Raw genomic sequence first — 27976 nt, 5'->3', positions numbered from 1 at the left:
CAGATATGACCAGAATTTTATTCAGCACCAGACTGGTCTCCATATAATTTCTTTTTGCCTGTTACCCCTGCTGCTGCTGCTGCTGTCATCCCAACAACCTGCTTTGTTGAGGTCCAAAGGACTAGGACTTGCATGAACTCTGCAGGGTGTCGCATGTGGACAGTGAGCTTGCCCAACACACTGTAGCTGACTTCCATTTCTGCTTCCATGCTCTGTATGGACAAAATCTCCTTGTAATCATTGGTCTGATTAACAGTCATTCCACCCCTTTCTTTGCTTTTCTGATCCAAATCCAAAGTAGGCATCCTGGTGAATGAGAGAGGAATGTATGTGTCAGTAAGCTGAATCCTGTCTTTGTCCCAGCTCCCCTCATTCAACATCAAGTGTGAAAGACTGCCTCCTGGAGCTGGGAGAACAGAGCTCATATTCTCCAGGGAAGACACACTCTGAACACACAGAGGGGTCCCCTGAGCCCAGAAAACAGAGTATCAACTAGCTGCTCCTCATCATATTGGAGGAAGAGAGGATTCCCCAGGGACACAAGAGAAGGGTATCCCAGGAAAAGGCAGCAGTGTGTGAAAAGGCAGAAGGCAGCTGGTATTCGGGGAACACCAAGAAGCCCATTGTGTGAGCCTGGGAGAGAAGAAGGGAGGAGAGGGGTCAGATTATACACAATCTTGAAAGCCAGGTAGAAATTTTTAGACTCTATGCTGAAGGTATGGAGGAGAGAAGTCTTGTGTGAGAAATGGACAAGACGCTTTCCTAACCTGGTCACAGATGCGCAAGGCACAGACAGAGCCATGAGCCCCAGGAAGGCATACTGGCCCTGGTCATCCAGCCAGCTGCCTTTGTTATACCTAAGGAAAGTGGGGCTGATCACCAGGAGGTGGGGAAAAAAGGGAGAGGGGGCTGAACTGGACCCCTTCCCACAGCACCCCACAGCCACATCTTACTCCCTCCCATACCCTTACTGGGTCTTTGCTGTCTTCCATTCCACTAGGGAACTGGACCACCTTCCAAAATCTAAGAGAATTAGGAAGTGGGGGGAGGTTCAGCAGGCTGAGACCTGGGGAGATTCTGCAGATGTCCCTAATTAGCCAGCAGAGGGTGTCCCTGGAGCTCTTCTGTCCTCCCCTGCAATGACCTCCCCTCATCCCCAAGCTAAGAACATTTGGAGTCCCAGACCATCACCTCCTCACTTGGAGCATCTGAAGTCCACACCAGACCAGAAAGCTTCAGCAGCAGCAGCAGCAGAAGCAGCAGCTGTCTCCAAGAGCCCTGGCTGTTGGCATTCCCAGGATAGATGAAGCATCCTATGGTTTGGTTCCCCACCTTTTCAATGCTCTGGACAGGGCCCTGGTTCATTCTGGAAAAGAGAGCAGGAACTTCCAGAACTCTGAGGACACCCTTGACCTTCCCATGTCCTGCCCTCTCCCCAGCACACACCCGAAGGCTAGGGTCCACTGGTTGATATTGTTGCCAAGGCCGGAGGCCCGCAGGATCTTGGAGTTCCCCACCAAAGTACAAGTCCCACAGTAGCAATGGAAATGGCTCACTGAGAGTCTGGGAATCCCCTTGAACACCTTTTTCCACATTTTGCCAAAACCACTTGCTGAGTTCATGTCCTGGAAACAGCAGAAGGGAGGAGATTGGGGGTTGGGACCTGGGTATCAGCTCTAGTGGAAAGAAAGCAGATCCGGAGGGTGAGATCCCAGAACTGGCGGTCAGGGGTTGAGGTTGTGAAGATGAGAAGTGTGGGGCATCTGGGTGGCTCGGTCAGTTAAGCGTCTGGCTCTTGATTTTGGCTCAGGTCATGATCTCATGGTTCGTAGGTTTGAGCCCCACATCAGACTCTGTACTGTCAGTGCAGAGCCTTCTTGGGATTTTTTTCTCTCCTCTCTCTCTACCTCTCACCCACTCAAGCTTGTGCTCTTCTCTCAAAATAAATAAATAAACTTAACAAAAAAAAAAGATTAGAGGTGCACTAAGCCAGGACTGAGGGCAGGGGTTTGGTGGGAATGTGGGATATAGGCTAGGCTTTGGAAGGACAAGGCAAGGGACCAGGCCCAGGGTTGACCACTAGCCAGCCACCAGAGCACAGCATGAGGAGTCCTGGACTCTGTTGCCCTCTTCAGGTACTCCATCATCTTCTCATAGCATTCAGCACACCAGCCCCGTTCTCCAACTCTGTGGTAGCAGAGGGAGGAGTTTAGTGTTTCAGATGGGCAGCCACTCTTCCTGAATTTGAACCAAGGGCAGTTGCAATGCCCCAGTACCAAGACCATCAGTTTTCCCTGGGGTGCCGATTCAGGTTTTGGATCCAGGCAGGGGGCCATCAGCCACAAGATGAGCACCCAGAAGCCCCACAGGACAAAAATCTGCCACAAGTGCTTCATGTTCAGCCCAGATGACGAGTCTCGTGGCAGGCAGCAGACTGACTTCTCTACCCAGGACTGAGAAGAAGGAGGAACTGAGGCTCCAGCATCTCTCTGTTCCATTGGCCCCCGTGGCTCCTCAACCCTCCACACCACACCTCCTCCCAGTCTATCATGTCCCGGCTCCATATCCATTTGCTCACCTCCAAAGAGGACTCTGGCTGGCCCTAGGATGGCAGATGCAGGGACAGAGAGATAACTTATGGCGGGTCCCGTATCCTCCCCACAGGAGGAAGGCTTAGCTCTCAGTGGGGTTCTCCATGCCACCAGTTACTCCATAGATGTCATCACAACGTACACATTGTGACCTCCCTCTTGTCGCCTACCTGGGCAAAGCTGCCACTCTATCCTGTCTGGAATACACCAGCGACCTACACTAAACATAAGATCTATGAGAATGGGGACTTAGAATCATTAAAAAATATATATTTATGGGATACATGAACGGAGTTGAGAGGGAACTAAAATACTGAGCCACCCAGGTGACCCTGCTTTCTTTAACTCTTTCAATTTTAGCCCCTGGGAATTTCCCTTACTTTTTCATGAGTCAGCTATGTGTTCAAAGAGATCATTGTTATTTAGCATTTCAAGATGTTTTTCACCAGGAAGGTTTCCAGGATTAAGTCTACATATTACTGAAACTAGAACCTTTATTTTTGCATTTTTTGAAAAATGTTTATTGATTTATTTTTAGAGAGACAGAGAACACGGGAGGGGGAGGGACAGAAAAAGAGGGAGAGGGAGGATCCCAAGCAGGCTTTGCACTGTCAGTGCAGATCTCACGAACCGTGAGATCATGACCTGAGCTGAAATCAAGAGTTGGACACTTAACCAACTGTGCCAACCAGGTGCTCTGAACTAGAACCTTTATAATTAGCTTTCACACTGGTAATTGTTTTGTGACTTATGTAATTATATAAATAATGTTTTACAAATATTGAAAGAAGAGCCTTCCTTATGTGGGTTGCACCAGAATGCAAATAAAAAATATTTGCTTGGGACTCTTAGCCCAGTGCTTCTCAAACAAGAGTATGCATCAGAATCACCTGGAGAGCTTCATAAAAACACAGAATGCTGAGCCTCATCCCCACAGTCTCTCATTTGGTTTTTCTGGGGTGTGCCTGAGAATTTGCATTTCTAACAAATTCTCAGGTGATGACAATGCTGCTGGTCCAGGGACCACACTTTAAGAACCACTGTCTTAGCTTAATAGATCGATCTAGCCAGAAAAGTATTTTACAGGAAAAAAAGAAAAAAAAACCCAATTCCTTTATTAAAATGGAAGATCATTTTCTAATTATATTTTTGTTTTCTAAAGAAAAGCTTGTGTTTTCCTCCTACAACCTGCAATAGCATCCTAACTGGTATATCTGCTTCTGTTCTATCCATCCTTCACCCATTCTTCAGCTAGCAACTGACATGATCTTAAATTAATTTCCTGCATAAATCCTGAAAATGGTATCAGAATAAAATCCATACAGAATAAAATCCAAAATTCTCACTCATCTCACAGTTTTCAGCCATTCTGGCTTTTTCTTGTTTCTAGAACTTTCCAAGTTCTATGTCACCCCAGGACCTTTGCACTTGCAATTCCTCTTCCTGGAACACATTGCTCCCTCCCACTCAGTACTTCACCTGTCTGGTTTCTTCCCTTTCAAGTCTCATTTTAAATGGCATTCATCTTAGGGTTCATTCCCTGACCTCAGTATTATTAAAGTCTATAAGAACCTCTACTAATTGGACTCTGAGACCCACTGACACAGCTATATTATGATTCTTCCTTCTCAGGGTGAGTAGTGGGATTTCTACACTGTGATTATTATTTTCAATCCAGATACACCAAGGTCCCCGTATTTCTCCCAAGAGAAAATTGGTCCATCTGCACTGGGAAAGAAGAACATGTAACATCTGCAAATATATTTATTTCTTTAACAATTAGGGAAAGTTTATCAGTGTGGATATAAGGTAAAAGAAGACTGTGACAGGGCAGAAGGAACTAACGAAAGGGCCTGAAAACTTCCTCTTCTCTGGTTGGGCTTGTAGGCTGTAGCTGCAGGGGACCAGTGCAGCCCCATGTGCAGTGAATGAGTCCAGTATAGGCCCCACTTGCTCCAAAGGTTGAAGGATCCCACTTGACGGAGAAGGTTGAAGCATCAGTATAAAGCCTGACATTATGAAGAGTGAAGTCTCTAACTAGTCAGTGTCTTGGTCTCCTTGGCCACCTAAAAGAATTCCAAAAAGGGAAGGACCATCTAATTCTGGAATTTTTAAAACAGAAGGTCCCCCACCCCTGTTGTCCCTGTTACAGTGCCCTGTTTATTTGCTTCAGAGTACAAGGCACATTATGCTCTTTAATTATTATTTACTTTTTTCCAATTGTTTATGTGGTAAAATACACATAACAAAATTTACCATCTTAATCATTTCTAAGTGGTGTGTATACACATTTTTTTGTCTGCCTCTTTCTACCCCATACTGAAAGTTTCTTGAGGGAGACATGAGCCCTATCTTATTTACCATGGTATTTCCATCTCCCAGGGGAGATCTGGGAAATAGGAAGAGCTCAATAAATATGTGTTGAAGAAGTGAATGAGGGTCATTAAGCCTGGAGCCTCACTGAGGAGAGAGGGTTAGGAAGTTAAACGTGGAAGAGCACCAAATGGGCACAAGCCAGAGAGTAAAGGACAATTTCTGCTAACATCCTTGGTCATTCATCCAAGAATAGATGCCACTCGCACTTGGTGGTGGTAACTAATGTGCGGAAAGGACCCAGACTCTGGAGCCAGAAAAAACAGGCCTTGAACCCCAGCTGTCCCGTTAACCTTAGGCAAAGTCAACTCACTTCTTGGCTTCCTCATCTATACATGGGGTTTGAAACAGTGCCTACCTCCCAGGGTTGTTCTGAGGGTAAAATAGATTAGAGCGGTTGGCATACTGTCAGTTTCCAGTTCCCATGAGCTAGTTCGTTCTTTCCTCCCTTCCCTAGAAAACTGCAGCCTGAGGGCAGAAGGGGGACTCTGACATTGCTCAGCTTCTCCTGAGTCAGGCTGCCAAAAAGCAACCAGCTCTGGTGTCCCTTCTCCTCTTCCTGGAAGCCTTCCCTAATCCAGTGCGTCAGTCAGTTTCTCCTACAGACTACCACAGTCTCCTGTGCCACCTTTTATCAAAGTTCTGGTCTTACATCACTAAAATGACCTGAGCCAAGCACCTTCATGCGCCATGTTCAGAAGCACGGAGAGGCTGTTTGAGTAAAATCAACCCAATAGGTCCTGGCTCCCAGGGTACTTCGAGGTCCAAAAGAATGAGCTGTGATATAGGGTAAATTACTCACCTTCTCCAGGACAGTTTCTGTTTCAGAAAATGGATATAAACATCACACTTTTTTTTTTCTTTTCTTTCTCTTTTTCTCTCTCCCTCTCTCCCTCCCTCCCTTTTTTTCTTCCTTCCTTTCTCTCTTCTTTTTTTTTTTTTTTTTTTTTTGAGAGAGAGAGAGAGAGAACAGGAGAGGAGCAGAGAGAGAGGAGAGAGAGAATCCCACGCGAGGCTGGATCTAAACTGTGAGACCATGACCTGAGCCAAAAATCAAGAGGGTTAACCAACTGAGCCACCCAGGCGCCTCCACACCTACTTTCTGTAGCGGTGATTCTCAAACTTAACTGCAGAAAATCACCTGGGAGCCACTCCTAGAGTTTCTGATTCAGCAAGTCTGTGGTGGGGCCCCATAACACGCATTTTTAACCAGCGCCCAGGTGATGAGGTTGCTGGTTGGAGACGCTTTGAAAGTCACTGTTCTAGGGGCGCCTGGGTGGCGCAGTCGGTTAAGCGTCCGACTTCAGCCAGGTCACGATCTCGCGGTCCGTGAGTTTGAGCCCCGCGTCGGGCTCTGGGCTGATGGCTCAGAGCCTGGAGCCTGTTTCGGATTCTGTGTCTCCCTCTCTCTCTGCCCCTCCCCCGTTCATGCTCTGTCTCTCTCTGTCCCAAAGATGAATAAACGTTGAAAGGGTAAAAAAAAAAAAAAAAAAAAAAAGTCTCTGTTCTAGGAGGTTCCAAGTTGTTCCAAGAATCTCATGTGAGGTTCTTGGCGCAGTTCTTCGGTCAACATAAGCAAATGGGGCTCTTACTGTTTCTGCGGGGCAACCACGCCTCCAGGTACCTGGTCCACGGACGACCTCCCACAGGGTGTTTAAACTCCGCAGCATTCAGCACCCGACCGCTGGAGGGGAGGGTGGGACCTGAGTGAGAACACCGGCGAGGGGTGGGGCCAAGCGTGCGCGTTGCTGCGCCTGCGTGCGAAAAGAGAGGGGGGCGTGGCTCAAGCTCCGGGCCGGAAGCAGGAGGCTGCAGGGGCGGGCCGGCTGGCGTCCCCTTTCCGGCTGGTCCCCATGGAGGCGCTAGGGAAGCTCAAGCAGTTCGATGCCTACCCCAAGACTCTGGAGGACTTCCGGGTCAAGACCTGCGGGGGCGCCACGGGTAGGCCGCAGCGGGGCCGGGGTTGCGGGGACAGGGGTGTCGAAGAGCTTGGCCGGGCGCCTGGACCCTGCCTGGCCTATGGGGGGCTTGAGAGAGTGGATCAGAGGCCATTCTGACCCTCGCTCTCTTCCCCGCAGTGACCATTGTCAGTGGCCTTCTCATGCTGCTACTGTTTCTGTCCGAGCTTCAGTATTACCTCACCACTGAGGTAAGGGGGGGGGGGGGGGGCTACTACGTGGGCGGGGCTCTGTATTCTAGGGATGGGGGTGGAAAGGAGAGGCAGGGGGTCGAATCTTACTGAGGTAGTGCTGCTCCAGGTGCATCCTGAACTCTACGTGGACAAGTCACGGGGAGACAAACTGAAGATCAACATCGACGTATTTTTTCCGCACATGCCTTGTGCCTGTGAGTACTCACCAGGCGTGGGAGTTACAAGTTCTGAGGTGGGCTTCCAGATTCACATCTCCAGCCTTAGATTCTGGATGGGACCCCAGGACAACCTTCTTTCCCTAACCGCTGCAGCCCCAAGATAGTCCCAGCATCCCCTTTCCCTCCAAAACCCAGATTCCTTTGCTCCTAGGATCCAAGTACCTTACCCTGACTTCCTGCTTCCAGATCTGAGCATTGATGCCATGGATGTGGCTGGGGAGCAGCAGCTGGATGTGGAACACAACCTGTTCAAGCAACGGCTGGATAAGGATGGCATCCCCGTGAGCTCAGAGGCAGAGCGTCATGGTAACTGTGAGGAGGAGGCCAGATCTCAGATCCCTGAGCTGGACATGTCCAACCCCTTTCTTCTGACAAGTGGGATGTGGTTGGCCAAGTGACAGATGAAGCAACTAAGACCCAGAGAAGTCAAGTGGCTTGCTTAGGGTCCCCCAGCTATTAAGGATCAGAGTGGACTGAAATCCAGGCTTCTAGCCTCTGTACATTGAGTAGAGTACTCTACCTGGCTATCACTCTCAGAGGTCTCCAATCTCTGCCTATCACTGTTGGGTAACAGAAGTTTGAGGATGGGTCTTATGTGCTCTCATTGTGGCAGAACTCCTCTAGATGGCTCCAAGCTTCTCTAGGTGTTTGCTTCCCCATCCTGTTAGCTGAATTCAGCCCTTAATGCTCTTCCCCTTTGGAATGCAGGGTGGCTTACGGTTAAGAGTTTACGTTCTTGACTTAGATTGCCTAAATTCAGATGTAACTTTGTCTCTTGCAGTCTGTGACCTCAGCTATAAAGTGGTGATATACAATAGTACCCACCGCATGGAATTATAGGATCAAATGAAGTCATGTGTATGATGCCTGGCACAAAGTAGCTGTTCACCCTAGCTTCCTTTCCTGTCTCTAGGCAGCCTCCCAGTGCCTACAGTTAACTCAGTTTCCCGCCATAACAAAACCCTCCTCAAAGCTGTGATTTCTCACACCTTAGGGGTGGCTGTGTTGTGAGTTTTATCAGTTGTTCATTCAACAGATATATGTTGAACACCAGTAAAACCAGAGAATTTGCTGTAGGATTGGATGTAGGGCATAAGACAGCAGAGTCAAGGTTCATTCCAAGGTTTGTGGCCTGAGCAAATGAATGACTTGAAATAGGGATGACCAGGGAGGAGGAGGAGGATTTTGTGTGGGTGTGTGAGAGAGGTGGGGGAATATTCTATATCTGCTGTTATGTAACAAATTACCCCCAAAATTAGTGGCTTAGAGCAAAAACATTTGTTTTTATCAGTTGCTATGGGTTAGGAATTCAAGAGTGGTGTGATTGACTTACAGTCTCTCAGGAGATTGCAGTCAAGCTGTTGGCTGGGGCTGCAGTCATCTGAAGGCTTGACTGGGGTTGGAGGATCTGCTTCTAAGAGGGCTCACATGTATGGCTGTTGGCAAGATGCCTCAGGGCTTTCACCACATAGGCCTCTCAGTGGATATCCTCATAGCATGGCATCTGGCTTCTCCCTGTGCATGTGATCTTGGAGAACACGAGGTGGAAATCATCACAACTTCTTTTATAACCAAACTCAGAAGTTACACACCATCATTTCTGCAATATGCAAGTGGTTACCCAGATCAGCCTTATTCACTGTGGGAGATGGAGGCTACATAAAGATGTGAATACCAGGAGGTGATGATTGTTGGAGACTTCTTGGGGACTGGTCCCCCAGGAAAGGATGAGGATTTGGGGGTAGATTTCAGGTTTGAGTCATGTTAAATTTAGGAAATGCTTTTTTTTTTTTTTTTTTTTTAATTTGAGATAGAGAGCATGAGTGGGGGAGAGCAGAGGGTGAGAGAAAATCTTAAGCAGGCTCCACACTGAGCACAGAGCCCATGACCTGGGATCTCATGACCTGAGCCAAAATCAAGAGTCTGACGCTCAACTGACTGAGTCACCCAGGCACCACCTGGAATGTCCATTTTATACCCTAGTTTTATGCCAAGTTAGATATACCAGTATAGATGTTAGAGAAGGGATGGAGAAACAAATGTAGTTATCAGCATAGAGATGGCATTCAAAGCTATTGGACTAGAGGAGAAAACCTAAGGAGTAAATATAGGTAGAGGAGAGGTCTAGGGACTGTACCCTGAGCCCCGCCAATATTTAGAAGTCAGGAAATGAGGATCTAGGAAGGAAGATTAAGCCATTAAAGTAGAAGAGAACCAAAGATGTTGCAAAAGCCAAGTGGAAGAAGAGTTTTAAGGAGAGTGAACAACTGTCAAAAGCCCCTGAGAGTCCAGTAAAATGTAAGAGCTGACCATTGCAATTGGCAACATGGAGGCCACTGGAGGCTTTAAAAAGAATAGTTTCGATAGTGTTGAGGATGAAAATCTGACCAAAGGACAGAAAAGGAAATAGAGACATTGACTAAAAACAACACTTTCAGGAGTCTTGCCAGAAGAGAAAGCAGAGAAGTAGGGGAGGCTGGCGGAGAATGCAGGTGACATGGTGGATTTGGTGGTGAGATTAAGTGGATTCTGTTGCTTCTCTGTTCTTCGTGGAAATCGAAAGCAAGGTCATTAGCTAAGAGTGAAGAAAGGGAAAGGAATTATGGAAGCCAAAGATGAGAGGCAGAAATAAATTTAGTCATCTTAGATAATGGAAATTGGGCTGATTAGTGAAATGGGGCAGGATTGCCAGGCAGCCTATTTTTTTTTTTTAATGTTTATTTATTTTTGAGAGAGAGAGCACAAGCAAGGGAGGGGCAGAGAGAGAGGAAGAAACAGAATCCGAAGCAGGCTTCAGGCTCTGAGCTGTCAGAACGAGCCAGACATGGGGTCAAACTCACGAACCGTGAGATCATGACCTGAGCCGAAGTCAGACACTTAACTGACTGAGCCACCCAGGTGCCCCTGTCAGGCAGTCTTAAAGGAGGCACAGGCAAGAAGTAGGCACAGAGAGTTGAATTTAACTAGGGTTTGGGTTTTGCGAGGCTGGTACAACAAAGAGAGAGGAACAGATGGGTTCTGGCTATGTGCAAGACCATAATTACAACAGTGGACCATGGCATTTATTTCCCACCTTTGTCAAGATATAATTGAAATACATTGTGTAAAATTAGGGTGTACAGTGTGATGATTTGATTACATATATGAGACAATTAACACAATATGGTTAGCTAATTATCCATCACTTCACATAGTTACATTGTGTGTGTGTGTGTGTGTGTGTGTGTGTGTGTGTGTGTGTGGTGAGAACATTTAAGATCTACTCTCTTAGCAGATTTCAAGTATACAATATAGTATTGTTAACTGTAGTCACCATTCTGTACATTAGATCCCAGAATTTATTCATCTTCTAACTGGAAGTTTGTACCCTTTGACCAACATTTCCCCATTTCTCCCACCCCAGCTGCTGGCAACCACCATTCTACTCTGTTTCTATAGTTAGGCTTTTTTAGATTGCACTTGTGAGATCATGAAGTTGTCTTTCTTTATCTGACTTACTTTACTTAGTGTAATGTCCTCGAGGTTTATCCATGTTGTTGCAAATAATAGAATTCCCTTTTAATGGCTGAATAATACTCCACTATATGTATTTACCACATTTTCTTTATCCATTCCTCTGTTAACAGACACTTAGATTGTTTCCATGTCTTGGCTGTTGTAAATAATGCTGCAATGAACATGGGACTGCAGATAACTCTTCAAGTTATTCTTTTTTCTTTTCTTTTCTTTCCTTTTTTTTTTTTTTTTTTTTGGATATACCCAGAAGTGGGATTGCTAAAACATATGGTAGTTCTCTTTTTAATTTTTCAAGGAACTTCCATACTGTTTTCCATAATAGTTGTACCAATTTACAAACCCGCCAACAGTGCACAAGTGTTCCCTTTTCTCCACATCTTCGCCAATACTGGTTTTTCTTGTTTTCATTTATTTTTTATTTTTTGGATTCAAACAGGTGTGAGGTGTATCTTATGGTTTTATTCTGCCTTCCCTGATGATTAATGATGTTAAGCTCTTTTCCATGTATCTATTGGCCATTTGTATGTTTTCTTTTGAAATAATGTCTATTCAGGTTCTTTGCCCATTTTTAATTGTATTGTATGTTTGTTTTGCTGTTGAGTTGTATGAGTTCCTTATATATTTTGGATATTAATACCTTATCAGATATATCTTTTGTGAATATTTTATTTTACTCCATTCTGTTAATTGTTTCTTCTGTGTAGATTTTTATTTTGATGTAATCCCACGTGTTTATTTTTGCTGCTGTTATCTGTACTTTTCGTATCATAACCAAAAAATTATTGCCAAGACCAGTATCAGGGAGTTCTTTACCTATTTTCTTTGAGGAGTTTTACAGTATGAAGTCTTACATTTAAGTCTTTATTTCAAGTTGATTTTTGTGAGTTGTGTAAGATAGGGGTCTAGTTTCATTTTTGGCATGTGAATATGCAGTTTTCCCAGCAGCGTTTGTTAAAGACACTGTCCATTCCCCATTTGGACCATGGAATTTAGATAAGGAGGGAAGTGAGGGGATGAAGGGGTCATGGTGTTAGTGGTGTCAAAAAATTGGTGGATTCTGGGTACCAGAGATAGTGAACTGGGAAAGTAAGGATAAGTAGTTGAAGATTGGGATACTTGAAATTGAATTTTGGAAGGTTTGCGGTAATTGGTCATAACAAGGTGTAGGTATGTGTGTGGAAATGAAGTGGGATCAGGCTGAGATGAGATGACAAAATAAAAAGATTGTTGGAAGATAGGAGGTCAAGGTATTAACTATTGAAATCACCAGTTATGATGAGGCAGGGAGTCAGGTGCAGGGAGAGAGGCCTGAGGAGAAGCACCACGGTGAAGTGGTTAAAGGCTTGGGAACTGGGGCTGAAGTCTACCACTTACTGTGTTGCGTTGGGCAAAGTCACTCCTCGTCTCTGAGCCTCAGCGCCTTTGCAGGTACAATGGGGATAATAACCCCCACCTTCATGAAGTCCTTGTGGGGGTGACAAGAGACATTCTGTGTATGGCGACCTGTACTCAGCTAACATTTAGTATTTGCTGTTATTATTTTTATTACTGTTACTTTTATTTAAAGAAATACGTGTGGAAGTGTTTAGTGCCTGGCACATAGTATGTGCCATATAAATATTAGCTATTAGTATAATTTTTATTATTCCTAAGCCACAGGTCAGAGGGCCTGTGCAGGGGTCAGGGGTGGAGATTTCATGATGTCTGCTCCCAGCTGATGCCCCTGCCTCTGCCTTTCCCGTAGAGCTTGGGAAAGTCGAAGTAAAGGTGTTTGACCCTGACTCCCTGGACCCTGATCGCTGTGAGAGCTGCTATGGTGCCGAGACTGAAGACATCAAGTGAGCTGGACCCCGGGGACCCAGGGTTGTGGGAGCTCCCACCAGGTGCTGTGTGCCGGCCATCCTCAGCCTGTGTCAGACTCCCACAGGTGGAGGAAGTCGGACCAAGAATTTAGCGGAGATGGGGTGGGTGCCTCAGTCACTCATCCTGGTGCAAGTGACTGAGGCTCTGTGGCCAGGCCCTGCCTGGGCCACAGCTGCGCACGAGGCTGAAGCAGCCCCTGCTCTGGTTCAGAAGTGGTCTCAGAATCCAACTGCCTGGGTTCCACCCTTGCATCCTTGGGCAAAGCCATGTAACCTCTCTTGTGAAGGGGGGGTGATGATAACCTTTCCCATAATAGTCACATGAAGATTAAATGTATACTGTATGTAAAGCACTGAGGTTGAAGGCCCAACCCAGGTAATTAGGCCCTTGATATGTGGCAACTGCTGCTATATTCCTCAGGCCCTGGCCCCTGAGATGCTGATTCAGAGGGTCTAGGGTAGGGGCTGGGAATATGTATTTAAAATTTTTTTGTATTGTAAAATATATGACTTATAAAACTTACCACATTCACGTGTACAATTCAGTGGTATTAACTACATTCATAGTGTCGTGCAACCAGCACCACTCTGTTGTAAAACTTTTCATCACCCCAAACAGAATGGGAATATACATTTTTAACAGTCCTGATGCCTCTGAGGAAACATACTTTGAGAACATCGGTGGTCAAAGGATGAGGCTGGCAGAGGCTTTGTTAGCGGACAGAACTGCTTTATTTCCCAAGGTATCAGCTCTGTTTTCATGCTTCTTTGACACTCACCCTGCACCCCCTCTCCTGCAGGTGCTGTAACACCTGTGAAGATGTGCGGGAGGCTTATCGCCGTCGGGGCTGGGCCTTCAAGAACCCAGACACTATCGAGCAGTGCCGGCGAGAAGGCTTCAGCCAGAAGATGCAGGAGCAGAAGAATGAAGGCTGCCAGGTGTATGGCTTCTTAGAGGTCAACAAGGTACAGGAGGGACTCAGGCGGGAAAGGGCCAGCCGAGCTTCGGGTTGGCCCCACTCGGGCCCTCAGGAGACCAAGAGAAGGGGGAAAATGGCTGGAGAATGAGAGGGAATATCCCCTACAGGTGGCTGGAAACTTCCACTTTGCTCCTGGGAAAAGCTTCCAGCAGTCCCATGTGCACGGTGAGTGACACCACCTCCACTGGGGAGTTTTAGACCCTGGATACCCCTGCACTTGCCTGATGTTCTGTGTCTTTGGCCCAGAAGAGACCCTCATCTCAGGCAGCAGTTTGGCACACAGTTAAGAGCACAGGCTGAGGAGCAAGACTGCCTGGGTTCAGACATCAGTCTCACACTAACGGCTGTGTGGAACTTTGAGGAACTTCCTTAACCTTTTTGAGCTTGTTTCCTACTGTATAAAATGGAGACGATAGTACTTATTTCCTAGGGTGTTTGTGCAGGTTAAAGATTGCAGCACATGGGGCTCCTGGGTGGCTCAGTCACTTAAGCATCTGACTTCAGCTCAGGTCATGATCTCTCAGTTCGTAGGTTTGGGATTCTCTCTCTCCCCCTCACTCTCTGCCCCTCCCCCCCCCCACTCTCTCTCTCTCTCTCTCAAAATAAATAAACTTAAAAAAAAAAAAAAGACTGCAGCACAGAGCCCAGCTTGTGGTAGGCACTTGTTCAAAATGTAGACCCCAATATCGGATGACCCATGTGTGAGGCTTTGGGATCAGCAGACCTGGGTTGGAACACTGGTTCTGCCACTCCTGAGTTATATCAGATTTGGGAAATACTGAGCCCTACTCAGTTTTTCCTCCTGTAAAATGGGGCTGAAGATACTGATACCACCCTCACAGGGTTGTTCACAGGGATGAATAAATGGGACTTATTTTCATTCATTTATTCACCCGTACATTCACTAGATACTTAGTAGTCACCTACCGTGTGCCCCATTGTAGTCTGGGTGCTAACAATACAGCAGCAAACAAAGCAAAGTCCCTGTCCTCAGAACATTATATAGTAAAGAAACACCATGAACAAGTTGTAAAATATATGGACTATCAGATGCTATTAAGTACCATGAAGCAAAGAAAGGCAGGACAAAGATGACAGAGGCGAGGGGCTCTGGTGAGATGGTGTGTGTGCGCTGCTGTGTATTGGGGGCAGAGAGACTCTAACGGGGTGGCATTTGAGTAAAGACCTGAAGAAAGTGAAGGAGCTGGCCATAAGGATGTCTGGGCGAAGGATTTGAAGCAGAGAGAAGAGCAAATGCAAATCTCTGAGGAGAGAGTATGCTTGGCAAGTTCAAGGTGCAGTAAGAAAGCTGGGGGCTGGAGCAGGCTGGTGTGGTTAGTGATAAGGTGAACCAGGTAACAGGGCCATGGCAGGCAGGGCGTGGAAGGACACCACAGGGACAAGGGCTCTTACTGTCCATGAGATACAAGGCCATCCAAGGGATCTGAGGAGATGCTTCATGATGTGACTTGACTTTCAGAAGTAGGCGGCACTCTGCTGTGTGGATAATATGGGGAAGAGGGGCAGGACAGAACCAGAGAGGCCAATGGGAGGCCATTGCGATGGTCCATCCCAGCACAGGATGATGGGTGCCAGGCCAGGCTGGTAGTGGAGGGCCAAGCAGTAATTACTTACGTTTGAGGGTAATGCCAAGAGGAGTGGCTGATGGGTGTGAAGGGTGAGGGAAGGGGAGCAGTCAAGGATGACTCTGAAGTTTTGTGCCTGAGTAGTGAGGATGAAGTTGCCATTTAAGGGGAGGGGAAAATTCAGAGGAACAAGTTTAGATGGCTGGGCGAGTAAAGTGAAATTCAGCTTTGTACGGGTTTAGAGCAGTGGGATTTGGGCATCCTTTTAGACCACCCAGATGCAAGTAAGCAGTTGGCTGTTCAATGTGGAGGTCAGGGGAGAGGTCTGGCACAGAGATACAGATGTGGGAGTCCTCAGGCATGTAAAACCATGGAACTGGGTGAGGGCCCCCTGCAGGTGAGGGTAGGTGGAGAGGAGGACTCAAAGGACTGAGCATGGCACCTCCACTATCAGAGTGCGGGCAGGGGGAGAACGGGGCGGGGGGGGGGGGACGTGGAGAGGTGGGGTATACGTTGGGGAGGGGGGGAGCGGGGGAAGACACGGCAAGAAGACCAGTAAGAAACACTTGTGAGAGGAGAATGCCCGCCAGGAGGTGGTGTCCTGAAAGCCTGGGGATGGAGGTGTTTCCAAAACTGTATCAGATGCTTCCGGACATCAAGTACGAGTTGCCCATTGGGTGTATGACATGGTGGTAGTCATTGTGACCTTGACAGTAGTTTTTGTGGAGTGATAGGGAGCACCCATTGCGTGGGCTCTGGAGAGAATGGGAGAGGAGTTGAGCCGATGAGTAAGGACAGGTCTTTTGTAGAGTTTGCTGTAAAGGGAGGAGAGTGTGCTGATGCTGGAGGGAAATGTGGGCTCAACGGCGTGGTTTTGCCAGAGGTGCGACATGTGACGTAGGTTAACATGCTGTGGGAAATAGTCTGCTGAATAGTTAGCAAAAGTCATGCTCCATGGGTGGGAGGGACAGTTGTCAGAGTGAAGTCCTTGAGAAGGAAAAAGACAGAATCTAGTACCTCAGAAGTGTAGAATAAAGCCCAAATTCGGCAACAGGAGGAAAGGCAGACTACGTCTGGACAGGTAGGATGGCAGCCGGGTGATGGGGACACCATCAGGCAGTGTGACAGGGTTGTGAGGAGTGAGTTGTGGCCAGAGGCTAGAACCACTGAGAAGAGGCATGGAAGGGCTGACCCGCTGTTCTGGGTGGATCTGATAGTGATTAAAATAAGTAGGGATAGTTGGGATAGTTTGGCACGAGCTGCAAAGCTGGGAATTTTAGGGCAGCTCGAGGGTCAGTGATCTGGAAGTGGCATTAAGGAGCAAGGAGGGCCTCACTTCATGCCACAAAGGAGGATAAATGTGGGGAAGAAACTGTCGCCACTAAGAGGGCTACAGGGCACCTTTGAGGGAGAGCCAGGCTGCGGTTGGAGCAAGAAGGTGAGTGGAATGTGTAGAGGTTGAAGATGTAGGGGTTTCGCTGATGAGTGATGGAGCCCCCTGGGAGGGATGGGAGTCGGGGTCATACTGGGGGATGTACAGAGCCACGGTGTGACAGGAGTCCAGGGGATGAGAGATGAGTTGGCGGTCCTGAGATGCCTCATCACTAAGGGAAGCAGGAGTAAAGGGCCTGCTGGAGATAGCCCAGCTGATCTTGAAGGGGGGGGGGGGGGGCGGGGCAGCGGGGCGGCTGAGTGTTGGGGAGGGGCAGGAGGTGGGTCTGGAGCCCCCTCTCTATTCTGGAGGGGGTTGGGAGAAAGGTGGTCTCACTGGAATGGTGGGAAGACCACCAGTGTCGAGCTGTTGGCACAGGGTCTGGAGGCATTCAGTAGGAGGCAGTCTGGCAGGCAGCAGCCTCTCTTCTCCACCTAGGCTGCCTTAGAGTCAGGGAACCCAGGGCAAAGGGTATTCCATATCCTGGGAGGATATTTAAAACACAAAGCTACAATTGCCTGAGGCCAGAGATCTGACCGAATTAAAGGTCCGGAAGCTAGTTTCTGACACCCTTGTTGCTTTGGGTGGGGGAGGGGGGAAGATTATAAAGTTCACTTAGTGCTTTTCCATCTTAGATCCTACCTGGTCCTCACGACAGCCCTTTGTAAAGATCACTGAGGTCCAGAGAGGGCAAGTGACTTGCCCAAGGTCACACAGCTAGGAAAGTGGCTTATTGGCTCTAGGTCTTTTGTTCTTCCTAGGCCACCATACTTCTGCCCCAAGACCCCTCGTATTTTTCCCTGGCTGGGGAGGAGTTACCCTGGAGACTAGTGCAAGAGGAGACTTGTTAGCTAGGTCCAGACCCTACTGCCAAGGCAGGAATATTCCAGTCTTCCTTTCTACCATGTTATTTTGCTCCATGGTTCTCATTGTGAAGCTCTCAATCTTTTTTCTCTTCCTCCCTTCTCTCTCCTTCCCTCCCCCATGCTGCAGTACATGCTGTGGAGAGTAAGTGGCCCTGCCCCCCAGGGAGGCCAAGCCCCCACTTCTGGGGCAGCCTACCCTCCCAGGAAGGGGGGAGGTTTGGATGGGCCTGGAATAGGGGTCTTATTTTTCAGGTAGGGTTTCTTGAAGCAGGAGGGATCAGGGCCAGAGGGCAGGAAGTACTTGTTCTGGAATAGATGGTATAGACTACCCATGGCATTTCCTTTGGGGGCTGTAGGGGGGTAGGGGCAGGGGGGCAGGGAAAGTGCTTGGATGGCATTCTCTGGTCTCGCCTCACCTTGGGGTTCAGCAGTTGTCCATCAGCTCTATTTAGTGGGAGATAGAGTCAGTGGGGTTTGTTTCCTGAGGTGTAAGCAGGGACTTGGTGGGAATGAAAACCTGGTGTGATGCCTGTAAAGGGCTCCCTGTATATGTCAGGGAAGAAATGGGGTCTGTTCTTAGGCCCAGGAGGGTGTGTACTTGCACACAGGCTCCAGCAGAGCCAGGCTGAGGGGAATGAAGGGTCAAAGAGGAGCCGGGCAGTCCCACTCCAGAAGGAGGGGTGAGGAGGCCTGAGCAAGGATGCTGAGGGAGCCAGGAGGCCAGTCCTACTCCACCTGGTGACACCTTCTCCCTTCTCTCCTAGTCCATGACTTGCAGAGCTTTGGCCTGGACAATGTAAGTACCAGAGACCATGCAGGGCGGATGAGGGTGGGAGATGGATGCTGCCTTCATTTCTCCACAGGGATGTCCTGGGATGGGGGAGCAGATAAAAATACACCATATTTGGCCAGGGAATCAGTCTGAGGGTCAAGAACTGAGATCTGTGCAGGCTGGAGATAGGGGATGGGGTTGGACAGGAGCATCCTGGGCAGAGGGAGCCTCCAGCCAAGTCAGGAGGGAGCGGGGCACTTCTCAGCAACTGTAGGGGCTGGTGTGGCTGGAGAGGTTGGTGGGGACCAGACCACATAGGACTCAGGCAGAGCTGCAGTCTGGTCTTCCTCCTGAGAGCTTCCTGGAGGCTGTTGGCCCTTTAACCAGTGTCATGATGTAATCAAGTTTACACGTTTTTAAAGATCCCTCTAATAGCTGAGGCTGATAAAGACCGAATCAGGACAGGAGTTGGAGCTAGGAAATCTGGGGCCCCTCCAGCCTAGGCTTCCCTGGCTCAAGACTTGCAGGCACATCTGGCACCTGCCACAACAGGTCCATGCCCGGTCTTTATTTGCCGTATGTTTGGATGCAGCCAGAACCTCAGACTGTGGAGGTCCAGAGGCCATAGACTCTGTTCCCTGGTGGGGCATGGGGGTTCTGCCTGTCTTGATCAGATTCTCCCAGGCAGGACCCTGCCCTCCCTCCTGCCTCACCACACATCCCTTCCCCAAGCCCAGGCATCCCTGTCTGCCACTGTACCACGGAACCTTTGATGGGGTGAGGCCTGTTGGGGCCATGAGCGCTCGAGGCTCAGGTGCTGGTATTGCTTGCAGATCAACATGACCCACTACATCCGGCACCTGTCATTCGGGGAAGACTACCCAGGCATTGTGAACCCCCTAGACCGCACCAACGTCACCGCACCCCAAGGTACCAGCCTGGGAGGTAGCCCCCAGTTAGGAGAGCCCTACCCAGCACCCATGCCCAGTGCTCTCTTCTCCCTGCAGCCTCCATGATGTTCCAGTACTTTGTGAAGGTGGTACCTACAGTGTACATGAAGGTAGACGGGGAGGTAAGTCGGCAGGAGCTCAGGTATCAGGGTCCCTCTTGGTGACAAGCAGAGGCTCAGAGAGGGTAGGTGATTTACTTTCACAGCGAGAGTGCAGGGCCCACACTGTCGGACTTCAAAGCGCTTGCACTTTCTACTTGTCCAAACTGCCTCCATCCATTCCACGGGTGCTCATTGTCCCCGGGGTCTCCCCTGGGTTGGGGGCTAACTCTTCCTGGGTCCCCTCCTCCCCTTGCTGCTGTCACCAGTGGAGCAACATCTCAGCAGATAGGAAGTCCAGCCCGGCCTTGCCAGGAGCTCATGATGCAGCCTTGGAGAGTTCCTTCCCATCCCTAAACCCCCACTGAGAGAATCCACCAGATGTAGTTGGGAATGGTGAACTATAAAGAGCTAGTGACTGAGGGGCAGCTGGGGTGGTAAGGCCAAGGGAGGGTGCCTAGGTGGTCCCCGGGCCTTGCAGTGTTCATAAGCGAGCTGGGGCCTTGTTTTCTCCTCTGCACAGTCAAGGCACTATGGACAAGGGGTGGGAGCAGGGGTAGGGCTGAGGGGGATTGGGTCGGCCCTGGCCCAGACTCCCTTCCTGTCCCAGGTGCTGAGGACAAATCAGTTCTCTGTGACCAGACACGAGAAGGTTGCCAATGGGCTGATGGGTGACCAGGGACTTCCCGGAGTCTTTGTGCTCTATGAGCTCTCGCCCATGATGGTGAAGCTGACGGAGAAGCACAGGTGAGGGTGGGGAAAGGGAGGGGCCTGGACCTGCAGCGAACAGGGGTACCTGCTGATCCCCTGCCCTGTCCCTCTACCAGGTCCTTCACCCACTTCCTGACTGGTGTGTGCGCTATCATTGGGGGCATGTTCACAGGTTAGAAGCTTGAGGGCGTGTTTGGGGTTGGGACATGGCAGGGAATGTAAAGCCTGGGCTCCCTGCGGATTTTGGGTTGGGGGGAGGAGGAGCACCTCCATGGTGAAGGGGACTTGCTGGCCTAGCCAGTCAGGTGACAAGGCTCTGGGGTTCAGCCAAGGGCCCAACTAGGCCCGTGTCAGCCCTTGTCTCTGTTCCCAGTGGCTGGACTCATCGATTCACTCATCTACCACTCGGCTCGAGCCATCCAGAAGAAAATTGATCTCGGGAAAACAACGTAGCTGTCTCCTTCCCCTCTGTTGTTCCCTTTCTCTTTGGCCTTGTGGTCATTTCCCAGCCTTCTCCCCACCCCTCCGACCCCCTCAGAGCATCGGTCTCAGCACAGGTTGATAAATCTATTGATTGTGATAGTACTTGCTGGTCTTCATGTGCTTCTTGTGTGGCCAGGGCCTGGAAACAAGCCCTTTGCACAGCCATGAACTGAAGAAAATCAGAACTGACAGATCGGGCCAGATGCCCTCTGGGAGCCCCCTGTGGACATCCCCTGGCTAATTGGGCTTTATTCAAACAAAACTGATATCCACCCCAATGCCCCATCCTCAGTCCCTCCTCTGCTGTGGTCTTTGGGCCTTTTGGGTTCAGCTCCAGGGTTGAGATGGACCTTTCCAGTATGAGCTTCCTGGGGCCACCATGGCCCACAGGCTCATGAGTGTCTGACCCCCGTGGTGCTAGGGCCATGGGTGCAGGCTGGGGCTTGCCACCTCTTCAGTGATGGCTAAAGCTAGGGCTTCTCCCTGCCACCCTGGGTTCAATCATCTGATCCCTCATCCTCACTGACCATGCTCTATGCCAAGCCCCTGCTGACTCCTAGCACTAAGAGGGGTCCAGGCACGTCCTGTACAGTCTTCTAGGAGGAGGCAGAACTGAAAAATGGAGGGAAGGTAGCAGTGGCCATTCTGGAGCAAGGCTGGCTTCAGACCCCCGGCTCTGGACCTCATCAGGGCTTCCCAGTATAGCTCTTAATAAGTGTGGAGGACCAGGCCCAACACCACACCATGCTGCAGCCCAGGGAAGCAGGGACATTGACAACTGGTCACTTCATCCGATTGTTTCTCAGGGAGTGTCCAGGTAAGACAGTAGTAGGGGTTCAAGTAGAAAGGACAGGAAGCCAACTAGGGTGATGATAGCAAAATCTCCAGAGGCAGACCTGAGACCCAGCTCTGATGTGATCACCCACGAGCTGTGTGACCTTGGACATGTCTCATTTATAAGTTGCAGATGATACTGCCGGCTGTAGTGAGCCTTGTTTTGTTTTTTTAGGTCAGCCAGAAACCATTCCTGCTTGTTAATAGTATCCTGAATCTCCTCTAGGAACCTCCCTACTTTCTCAGCATATGTGTTTGGGAGAAGGTTTGACCTCCCAGGACTAGGAAAGCTTTCTTCTAGGTGTGAATATGGGGAGATACAAGGCTGGTGCTGCCATCCTGCAGCTCCCAGGGGGAACCTTATGTGCAAATGAGCTGGCCCCAGAGGACAGCAGAGCTGAGTCCAGAGGCAGAGAATCGGTCCCAGTGACATCATTTGAGCCCTGTGACAAGCTGCCAACTAAACACTGGGAATTGCAGCTATGCAAGACACACACCACCCCGCCCCCCCCCCCCCCACCAAGCCCTTTTTGCCTTTTTGTTTAATCCAATAGGGTTGGGATTTCTGTTACTTGCAACCAAAAATGTTCTGGCTGATATGCCTACTCTCAGGGTTGAAGAATAAACAAGCTAATGAAGTCTGTAAAGTGCTTAGCTGTCACTAAGTGACCCTGCCATTATCAGGAGCAGGAGCAACAGGTGGACTACTCGGCATGACAGCTTGGCAGCCAGGGTCCTCGGCCTGAGCCCTGAGCTTCCTGCCAGGTCCCATTCTTCCTAGTGGCAGCCACCCATCCCCAGCACCTGTTACCCAAGGGCAGCTCTGTTTTCTGCCCCTTGTATTATCATGCACAGCCTATGTTCAGGTGTCAGAGTGGAGGCACAGTCAAGTTCATTCGAAGAAAGCAGTGAACTCAAACAGTCATGTTGGTGAGAAGGACCCCCAGAGGTTATACGGTTGGTAGGGGAAGAGTGTGCAGGGTCAATTAGGGTCAGGGGGCTGGTGGAGGGGGCGGAAGATGACCTGGCTGATCTGGCCGGGCATGGTGTAGAAGACCAGGAGAAGGAAGATGGTGACCAATGCCAGCAGCAGCAGCAGCACCAGGATGCGCCAGTACCGGCGCCAGATGAAGAAGACAAAGGTCTTCAGCGGATTCACAAACCAGTTGAAGGAGGTTTTAGGGCGGCTGTGGGGACAGAGGTGGTGTCAGAATGATGAGGAAGCTCCTGGGCCGCCCCCACCTACCTCGGGCTCTGGCCCAGCCTCCTGTGTCGCCCCTCACTTGGGCTTCTCCAAGGGCTCAGGCTCCTTCCGCCCCTTCCCCACTGGCCGCTTCTCTGCCTCCTCCACGGTCAGCAGCTCAAACTCTGCCTCCACCTTCCCCTAGAGAAAGGAGGGAACAGAGGCTGAGCTCTTAGGTGGGCTCAGACCCCACCTCATACCCCCACCCACCCGGGGCCCTGCCCCGGCCACACCCACCGTGAGGATGTGGACGCTGCCTCCAGGGTCTGTGAACGCTAGGTCTTCCGGCCGGCCCTTCCTCCTCTTCTTCTGCCTCTTGCCAGCTCGCACCTCCCGCTGCTCCCGATCCTCATCCTCTGGCTCCCGCAGCTTCACTACGGGCCACCAGCCCCGCAGGCGGCGGCAGCGAAACAGGTTGCACCTTGGCCCTGCCCCATCGCGGGCCAGGCGCACGGAGCAGAGCTCGGGGCCCCGGGCCCCCCGCACCATGTCTGGCAGCTGCAGCTCCAAGGATCCTGCGAGTGCAGAGCTCTCTGGGTTAGGTAGGAGATCAAGGTCTGTCTGGGCCTGGGGTGGTGGGGAGCCACAGCAGGACTGTGCCTCAGGGCATCAGGAACTAAGACGTGGTGCGCCACAGCTGGGGGCCACACAAGCGCAGCCACACGTCAGCAGGTTGTCAGACCCTGGTGAAACGACCAAGGATGGGACCAGACTGCCAAAGTGGGGCCATGGTTTCAGAGTCCAAAGTGACCTGAGTTCAGGTCACGTCAGAAGACTGAGTCAGGGACTTTGGGTGGGAACGGAGGTCAGTAATGAGGCCAGAAAGGTTAGTGACCTAGGGTCTGAAACCCGGGACTCAGGGTTGGGTTACAATAGGGAACCAAGGGCCAGGGGGCACTGGCAATGAGGACAGAAAGTAGGGCCAGGGTTTGAGGTAGGAGGGAGGCAAAGCCCTACCAAGGAAGTCGTTGGCAGAGATGCGGTCATAGTCCCAGACCTGCAGGACCAGCACGGCTGGCTGCCGGAACTCGGCCTCCTCCAGGGCGAAGGGTCCAGGCCGGCGCCGGACGCTCACCTCCCGTTCCGTGGGCAGGTAGTCGAAGCGGAACACGAAGCGCCAGTTAAAATTCCCCTCCCCAGTCAGAGAGTTGAAGTGAACGTCTGTCTCCTGCTTGTCATGCTCCAGTCCCTTCACCCAGCTGGAGCCAGGAGAGAGGTACAGGCGGAAGAGTAGGCTTCAGCACTGGGGCCAAACCCAGAACCCAGCTCGCCAACCCCCCCCCCAACCCCTGACCACTGGAGGAGGGGGGGGCCTCCACCAACTTCAGGTGCCAGAGAGGGCCCAGAAGACAGGGCTGTGGCTCAGCCTGAAGCCCATGCCCCTGACTGCAGTCTCACCTTGGTTCTCAGCCATTTGCCTGGCCTAGCCTACAGGCTTACCTTTTCACATAGATGTCACTTGACATCTCTCCAGTGAGTGGGTTCACATCATCCAGAACCACATCCTCTGTGTTCCAGATGATGACTCTGAGCTCATAGCTGGGGGAGGTATCAGAAGAGAGTTTTCAGACTCTTGGGGTCTTGAGAGGGGCTGCAGGAAGCACCTAGGCCATGGCCATGACATTCATTGAGCACTTCCATGTGCCCAGCTGGGTGATCAGGATGTCTGTGGTACTTACATGGGCAGTCCCAGCTATCACTGACCACCCCCACCACAGCAGATGGCACCAGGAATGGTCTATTGACCAAAGCTGGGCCAAGTTTCCCCCATAAATTTTGAATCAGGATGCTGAAAGGTTGAGTAACGTCAAACGCCACCACATTTGGAGTTGGAGCCACCACGAGCCAGGGTGATGTGCAAGCTGAAGTTTTAGGGCACAAGGGAGAGAAAGCCAGTTTGCAGTGACAAGTGAGAGGGAGAGCTACAGAGTGGGGATGAGAGCATGCAGCCCCTGAGTGGCAGAAGGAGGGGCGGCAGCTTTCCTGATTCTACCCCAGATAGCCATGGATTTTTCTGGGTATCTGTTGTTTTCTCTTACCCAGCATCAATTTCCTCTCATTTGCTGACGGCACCATGATTTTGTGTTGGTGAGCACCCACTACCCTCACCCCTATGCTGTCAATCTGTGTGATTCTGGTGGGGAAGACTCACCTCTACCTGGCTCCAGAGGTGGGTACATCACCTAGGACATCACCCAGGGTTAGCCAATGAGCGGATTACAGCCCCCTACCCACAAGGGTTGGTTAAGAGACCAGGATTTGACGCATGCTGATCCAATGAGAGTCAGCCCTGAGACTTCTGCTTTTACTGGCAAACAGGTGTTTGTTTTTCTGCTCAAGTAGTCCAGTTGATGAGATATAAGCCTTGTACCATTAGCAGCCATCTTGCCCCCAGACTGCAGAAGCCTCCCTGAGAGTGAACCCAAGGGAAGCAGAGCCCAGAGGTGGAAAGTGTAGATTGCTGACAATATCTGAAGTACATAGAGCCTATGCAGAACTCCACTCAGACCAGCTCCAGTTGGAAGGGGGCAGACACCCAACTCACAGCGGCTTAAGAAAAGAAAGGGAACCTAATAGCTCACCTAGTTGAAAAGGCTGGCTCAGCAGCCTCTGGCTGCTTCACTGGAGGCCCAGGTTTTCAGAGAGCCCTGGTACTGGCAGTCCAAATGTGCCTGCCCCAGGGGAGGCAGGGCCAGAACTCACCTGATGGGCTGCCGAGGCTTGATGTCAACTGGGGGTGGGGCAGGCACATCGCGGGGGAAGATGTCAATCCACATGTGAAGGGATCCCTGGGAACACAGGACCAGGCTGAAGGGGTTTGCTGAGGTCCCCACCTCCCGTGATAGCCTTGTGGCCAGAGGCTGTGCCTTGCCCCAGGTGGAGAGGAGCTGGAGTCAAGAGGGCACAGTCAGGCAGATCCTGGAGGATGAGGTCGAAGGTGGGGGTCTGAAGTGGGGGTTCCAGGTCTAAGGTTAGGTTAAGGATAAGGCCCTGGGAGTGGAAGGTTGAGATCAAAAGTACGATCTGGTGTTCCCAAAGTCCAGAGCCTAGGGACCTGGGGTTGAGGTCAGATCCAGAGTGCCAGGTCTGACCCCTTGGTGGCCAGGGGTGGGGATCCTGCAGGACCAAAGTCAAGGTGGAGGTATGGAGTCCAGGATGGGGGTCTAAGACTGGAGTGGGGATGCTGGGAATCAGGATCAGGAGCCAGAATCAGAAGTGGGAGTGCAGTGCCCAGTTAAAGGTGTTGGGGAAGGTGCATCCTGAGGGCCCAGGGTCCAGGAGCAGGTGGGAGTCCTGATTCTGGGAACCCCGGGGGTTCTGGGGTTGGGTGCTGAGCCCTCCCTCACCTGCAGCAGCCCTGGGCTGCGGGGATGGTAGAGGGGCCGAGTTTCTACATGCTCGGGCACCAGCTGGATCCCAAGCTCCGGCATCTCTTGCCAGCGCCGCAGCACCAGCAATGCCTGTACCTCCTCGGGGACCTCGCTTGCCACTTTGGGGCCCCCCCTACCTGCGAGGAGAGGTGTATGAGCTTGGGTCCCTCACAGGTCCCGAATCTCCCACTTTCCACTCCCACCCCTCAACAGAAGTGCAAAGCTGAGGCAGCTGCTTTGTTGGACAAAGCCCATGGTCCGGGAGGTCAGGTCCACAAGGCACAGAAAGTGGGGAGATGCTTCTCTAACAACTTTTGCCTGTAAAAATCCAGCAGTGGAAGGACAGTGGGATTGGAGGGGCTATGACTTTGCACAGACTCTGTTTAGAGAAAGACCACCAGCCACTTATGAGGTGTGAGCTCAATTCTGCAGCTACATTTTGTCATGTGGGACCCCTATGTGGGCCACCCTATGTTCTGGAAACTTGATTAGCTATGGCTCTGAGGGGTCCACTTTGACTCTTTGGGGATCATGCTCACCAACAAAGACCATTTTCTCCCCACCATCCAAGAATCTCATCCTTAGCCAAACTCACCACCTCTGCTTGCAGAAGGAGGCAAGTTCTTTTGGGGGACACACTAGAGTGGGCACCACGGGGCCCCTGTACCTTAACAATCTTGCTCCCTATGGAGTGTCCGTCAGAGAGGGGCTGGTACCTGGGGGCAGGGTCTCAGGCGATGTCAGAAAGACTTTGCTGCCCACCTTGACAGCCCCGGCTCGGTATTCAGGGCCAGGGAGGCCACAGCGTTGGCACAGCCCCGCCAGGATCTGGGAAGGCTGGAGCGCATCACGCCAGGCATTGTACCCATCCCTGAGGGCAGAAAGGGAAAATGCTTCAGTTGGAGTCAGCATATGGACACAGGTGGGCACAGGGGCAGGGATGGGGACCCTTGAAGACATAGGATCCAGGTTCATAACTCCAGTACAAGACAGATTAGTCCTTGCTTATGGTAACCAAGAAAATCCAAGATGTATTGCCCATGCTCCAATGGAGGAGATAACTGATATTATCTCCATTTTGCAGATGAGGAAACTGAGGCTCAGAGAGATCAAATGACTTATTATAGGATACCAAATCCCAAGCCCAGGTATTGACCACTATGCTATAAGGTCCTGGTCATAGGGAGGTCCCCTTCTATGAAATCAAAGGATCTGGGGACATCAACAAGAATGTGACCTTAAATGTCTTCGGTCAGACTCAGAATGGCTCCTGAGGGTCTGTGGGACTCACGTGTCATATTGGGAGGCCAGCCCACAGTTCGCCCTGTGATGGCTATAGAATCGGTTTTCCAGATCAATGTGGGTCTCCCCGATGAGGTCGTCAGAACCCACAAGGTCGTGATCAAACACGGCCACAGTCAGCTCTGGCTCCGCAGGAAGAGAGATGCTGAGCTCCAGCACCCTGGCCAGGAGAGAGAATGGCTGAGGACACCTCCATGCCCTAGGAGATGGTCTGATTGGGGGACAGGGGTTCCAGGGGGCTCAGCAGCCTCTGTCCATTCCCTCACCATCACCATGCCAGCTGCCTGAATGGGATGCCTTGGGCCACAGGGTCAGATGGTAAAGGTGCTCCCATTCCCAAGCCCAGGGCCCAGCCTCACTCTCCAAAGATGGGGTTCAGCTGCTTGGGGATGTAGCGCTCCTTGGTGTCCTGCCGCTCCCGGCCAGCACTCACCACCACGTAAGGGTCTGCCTTGCCATTGGGGTCCGCAGGAGCCAGGTTGGTAGCCTAGGGGGACAATGTGGGTGGGGCTGAGAGAAGTGTCACTGTCATAACCCAAGGTTACCCTTGCTGGACCAAATCTCAGGTTATGTGTAAGCAAGAAGTTACCGAGGAGGTATCTCGCACCACGAGGAATCAACTGAAAGGTTGCACAA

General features: G+C 50.7%; 3 protein-coding genes across 5 annotated transcripts in view; 1 reads left to right on the top strand and 2 right to left on the bottom strand.

Annotated features, from left to right (window-relative positions):
* Positions 1 to 7: 7 nt before the first annotated feature.
* Positions 8 to 6674, bottom strand: CA3H20orf173 (chromosome A3 C20orf173 homolog). 2 transcript variants are annotated; one of them, XM_043602539.1, is made up of 4 exons: positions 2579 to 2909; positions 1447 to 1625; positions 1192 to 1366; positions 8 to 306 (listed from the first exon to the last, which is right to left on the bottom strand). In XM_043602539.1, the coding sequence occupies exons 2-4, from the start codon at positions 1620 to 1622 to the stop codon at positions 250 to 252; spliced, it is 408 nt and encodes a 135-aa protein (XP_043458474.1). In that variant the 5' UTR covers positions 1623 to 1625; positions 2579 to 2909; the 3' UTR covers positions 8 to 249. The 2 variants fall into 2 exon arrangements, 1 of the variants encoding a protein (XP_043458474.1); XR_006300776.1 differs by lacking the exons at positions 1447 to 1625; positions 2579 to 2909 and adding an exon at positions 6557 to 6674.
* A 57-nt stretch (positions 6675 to 6731) lies between these two features.
* ERGIC3 (ERGIC and golgi 3) lies at positions 6732 to 20692 on the top strand. Of its 2 annotated transcripts, XM_043602537.1 has the most exons (14): positions 6759 to 6905; positions 7043 to 7113; positions 7223 to 7310; positions 7521 to 7640; positions 12595 to 12688; positions 13513 to 13678; positions 13800 to 13857; positions 17704 to 17718; positions 18341 to 18372; positions 19182 to 19278; positions 19356 to 19420; positions 20007 to 20143; positions 20224 to 20279; positions 20481 to 20692. In XM_043602537.1, exons 1-14 carry the CDS (start codon positions 6818 to 6820, stop codon positions 20558 to 20560), a joined length of 1167 nt encoding a protein of 388 aa, XP_043458472.1. In that variant the 5' UTR covers positions 6759 to 6817; the 3' UTR covers positions 20561 to 20692. The 2 variants fall into 2 exon arrangements, with proteins under 2 accessions (XP_043458473.1, XP_043458472.1); XM_043602538.1 differs by lacking the exon at positions 17704 to 17718 and having other exon boundaries at positions 6732 to 6905.
* A 1601-nt stretch (positions 20693 to 22293) lies between these two features.
* LOC122467045 (fer-1-like protein 4) overlaps positions 22294 to 27976 on the bottom strand; it is a 33926-nt gene continuing 28243 nt past the window's right edge. Inside the window, exons 35-44 of the mRNA XM_043553303.1 lie at positions 27700 to 27827; positions 27330 to 27500; positions 26755 to 26909; positions 26015 to 26175; positions 25371 to 25456; positions 24108 to 24206; positions 23625 to 23866; positions 22905 to 23182; positions 22708 to 22808; positions 22294 to 22611 (exon numbers count right to left, since the gene is read on the bottom strand). Coding sequence (XP_043409238.1) covers positions 22407 to 22611; positions 22708 to 22808; positions 22905 to 23182; positions 23625 to 23866; positions 24108 to 24206; positions 25371 to 25456; positions 26015 to 26175; positions 26755 to 26909; positions 27330 to 27500; positions 27700 to 27827 — 1626 coding nt within the window. The 3' untranslated portion in view covers positions 22294 to 22406. The remainder of the gene's footprint in view (positions 22612 to 22707; positions 22809 to 22904; positions 23183 to 23624; positions 23867 to 24107; positions 24207 to 25370; positions 25457 to 26014; positions 26176 to 26754; positions 26910 to 27329; positions 27501 to 27699; positions 27828 to 27976) is intronic.

Source organism: Prionailurus bengalensis, chromosome A3 (assembly GCF_016509475.1).
Source record: "Prionailurus bengalensis isolate Pbe53 chromosome A3, Fcat_Pben_1.1_paternal_pri, whole genome shotgun sequence".
Classification (NCBI taxonomy): Eukaryota; Metazoa; Chordata; class Mammalia; order Carnivora; family Felidae; genus Prionailurus; species Prionailurus bengalensis.
Note: the sequence above shows the minus strand (reverse complement) of the source record. Positions and strands in the feature narration are given on the sequence as shown.

What these genes read in the sequence shown, in the direction of transcription:
- ERGIC3 (XM_043602537.1), top strand. Translation starts at nt 6,818, where the DNA reads ATGGAGGCGCTAGGGAAGCTCAAGCAGTTCGATGCCTACCCCAAGACT. An exon ending in TCCGCACATGCCTTGTGCCT is followed by an intron (nt 7,311 to 7,520) that starts GTGAGTACTCAC and finishes TCCTGCTTCCAG; the next exon opens with ATCTGAGCATTGATGCCATG. An exon ending in CAACGTCACCGCACCCCAAG is followed by an intron (nt 19,279 to 19,355) that starts GTACCAGCCTGG and finishes TTCTCCCTGCAG; the next exon opens with CCTCCATGATGTTCCAGTAC.
- CA3H20orf173 (XM_043602539.1), bottom strand. Translation starts at nt 1,622, where the DNA reads ATGAACTCAGCAAGTGGTTTTGGCAAAATGTGGAAAAAGGTGTTCAAG. An exon ending in CAGTGGACCCTAGCCTTCGG is followed by an intron (nt 1,367 to 1,446) that starts GTGTGTGCTGGG and finishes TCTCTTTTCCAG; the next exon opens with AATGAACCAGGGCCCTGTCC. An exon ending in CAGATGCTCCAAGTGAGGAG is followed by an intron (nt 307 to 1,191) that starts GTGATGGTCTGG and finishes CTCATTCACCAG; the next exon opens with GATGCCTACTTTGGATTTGG.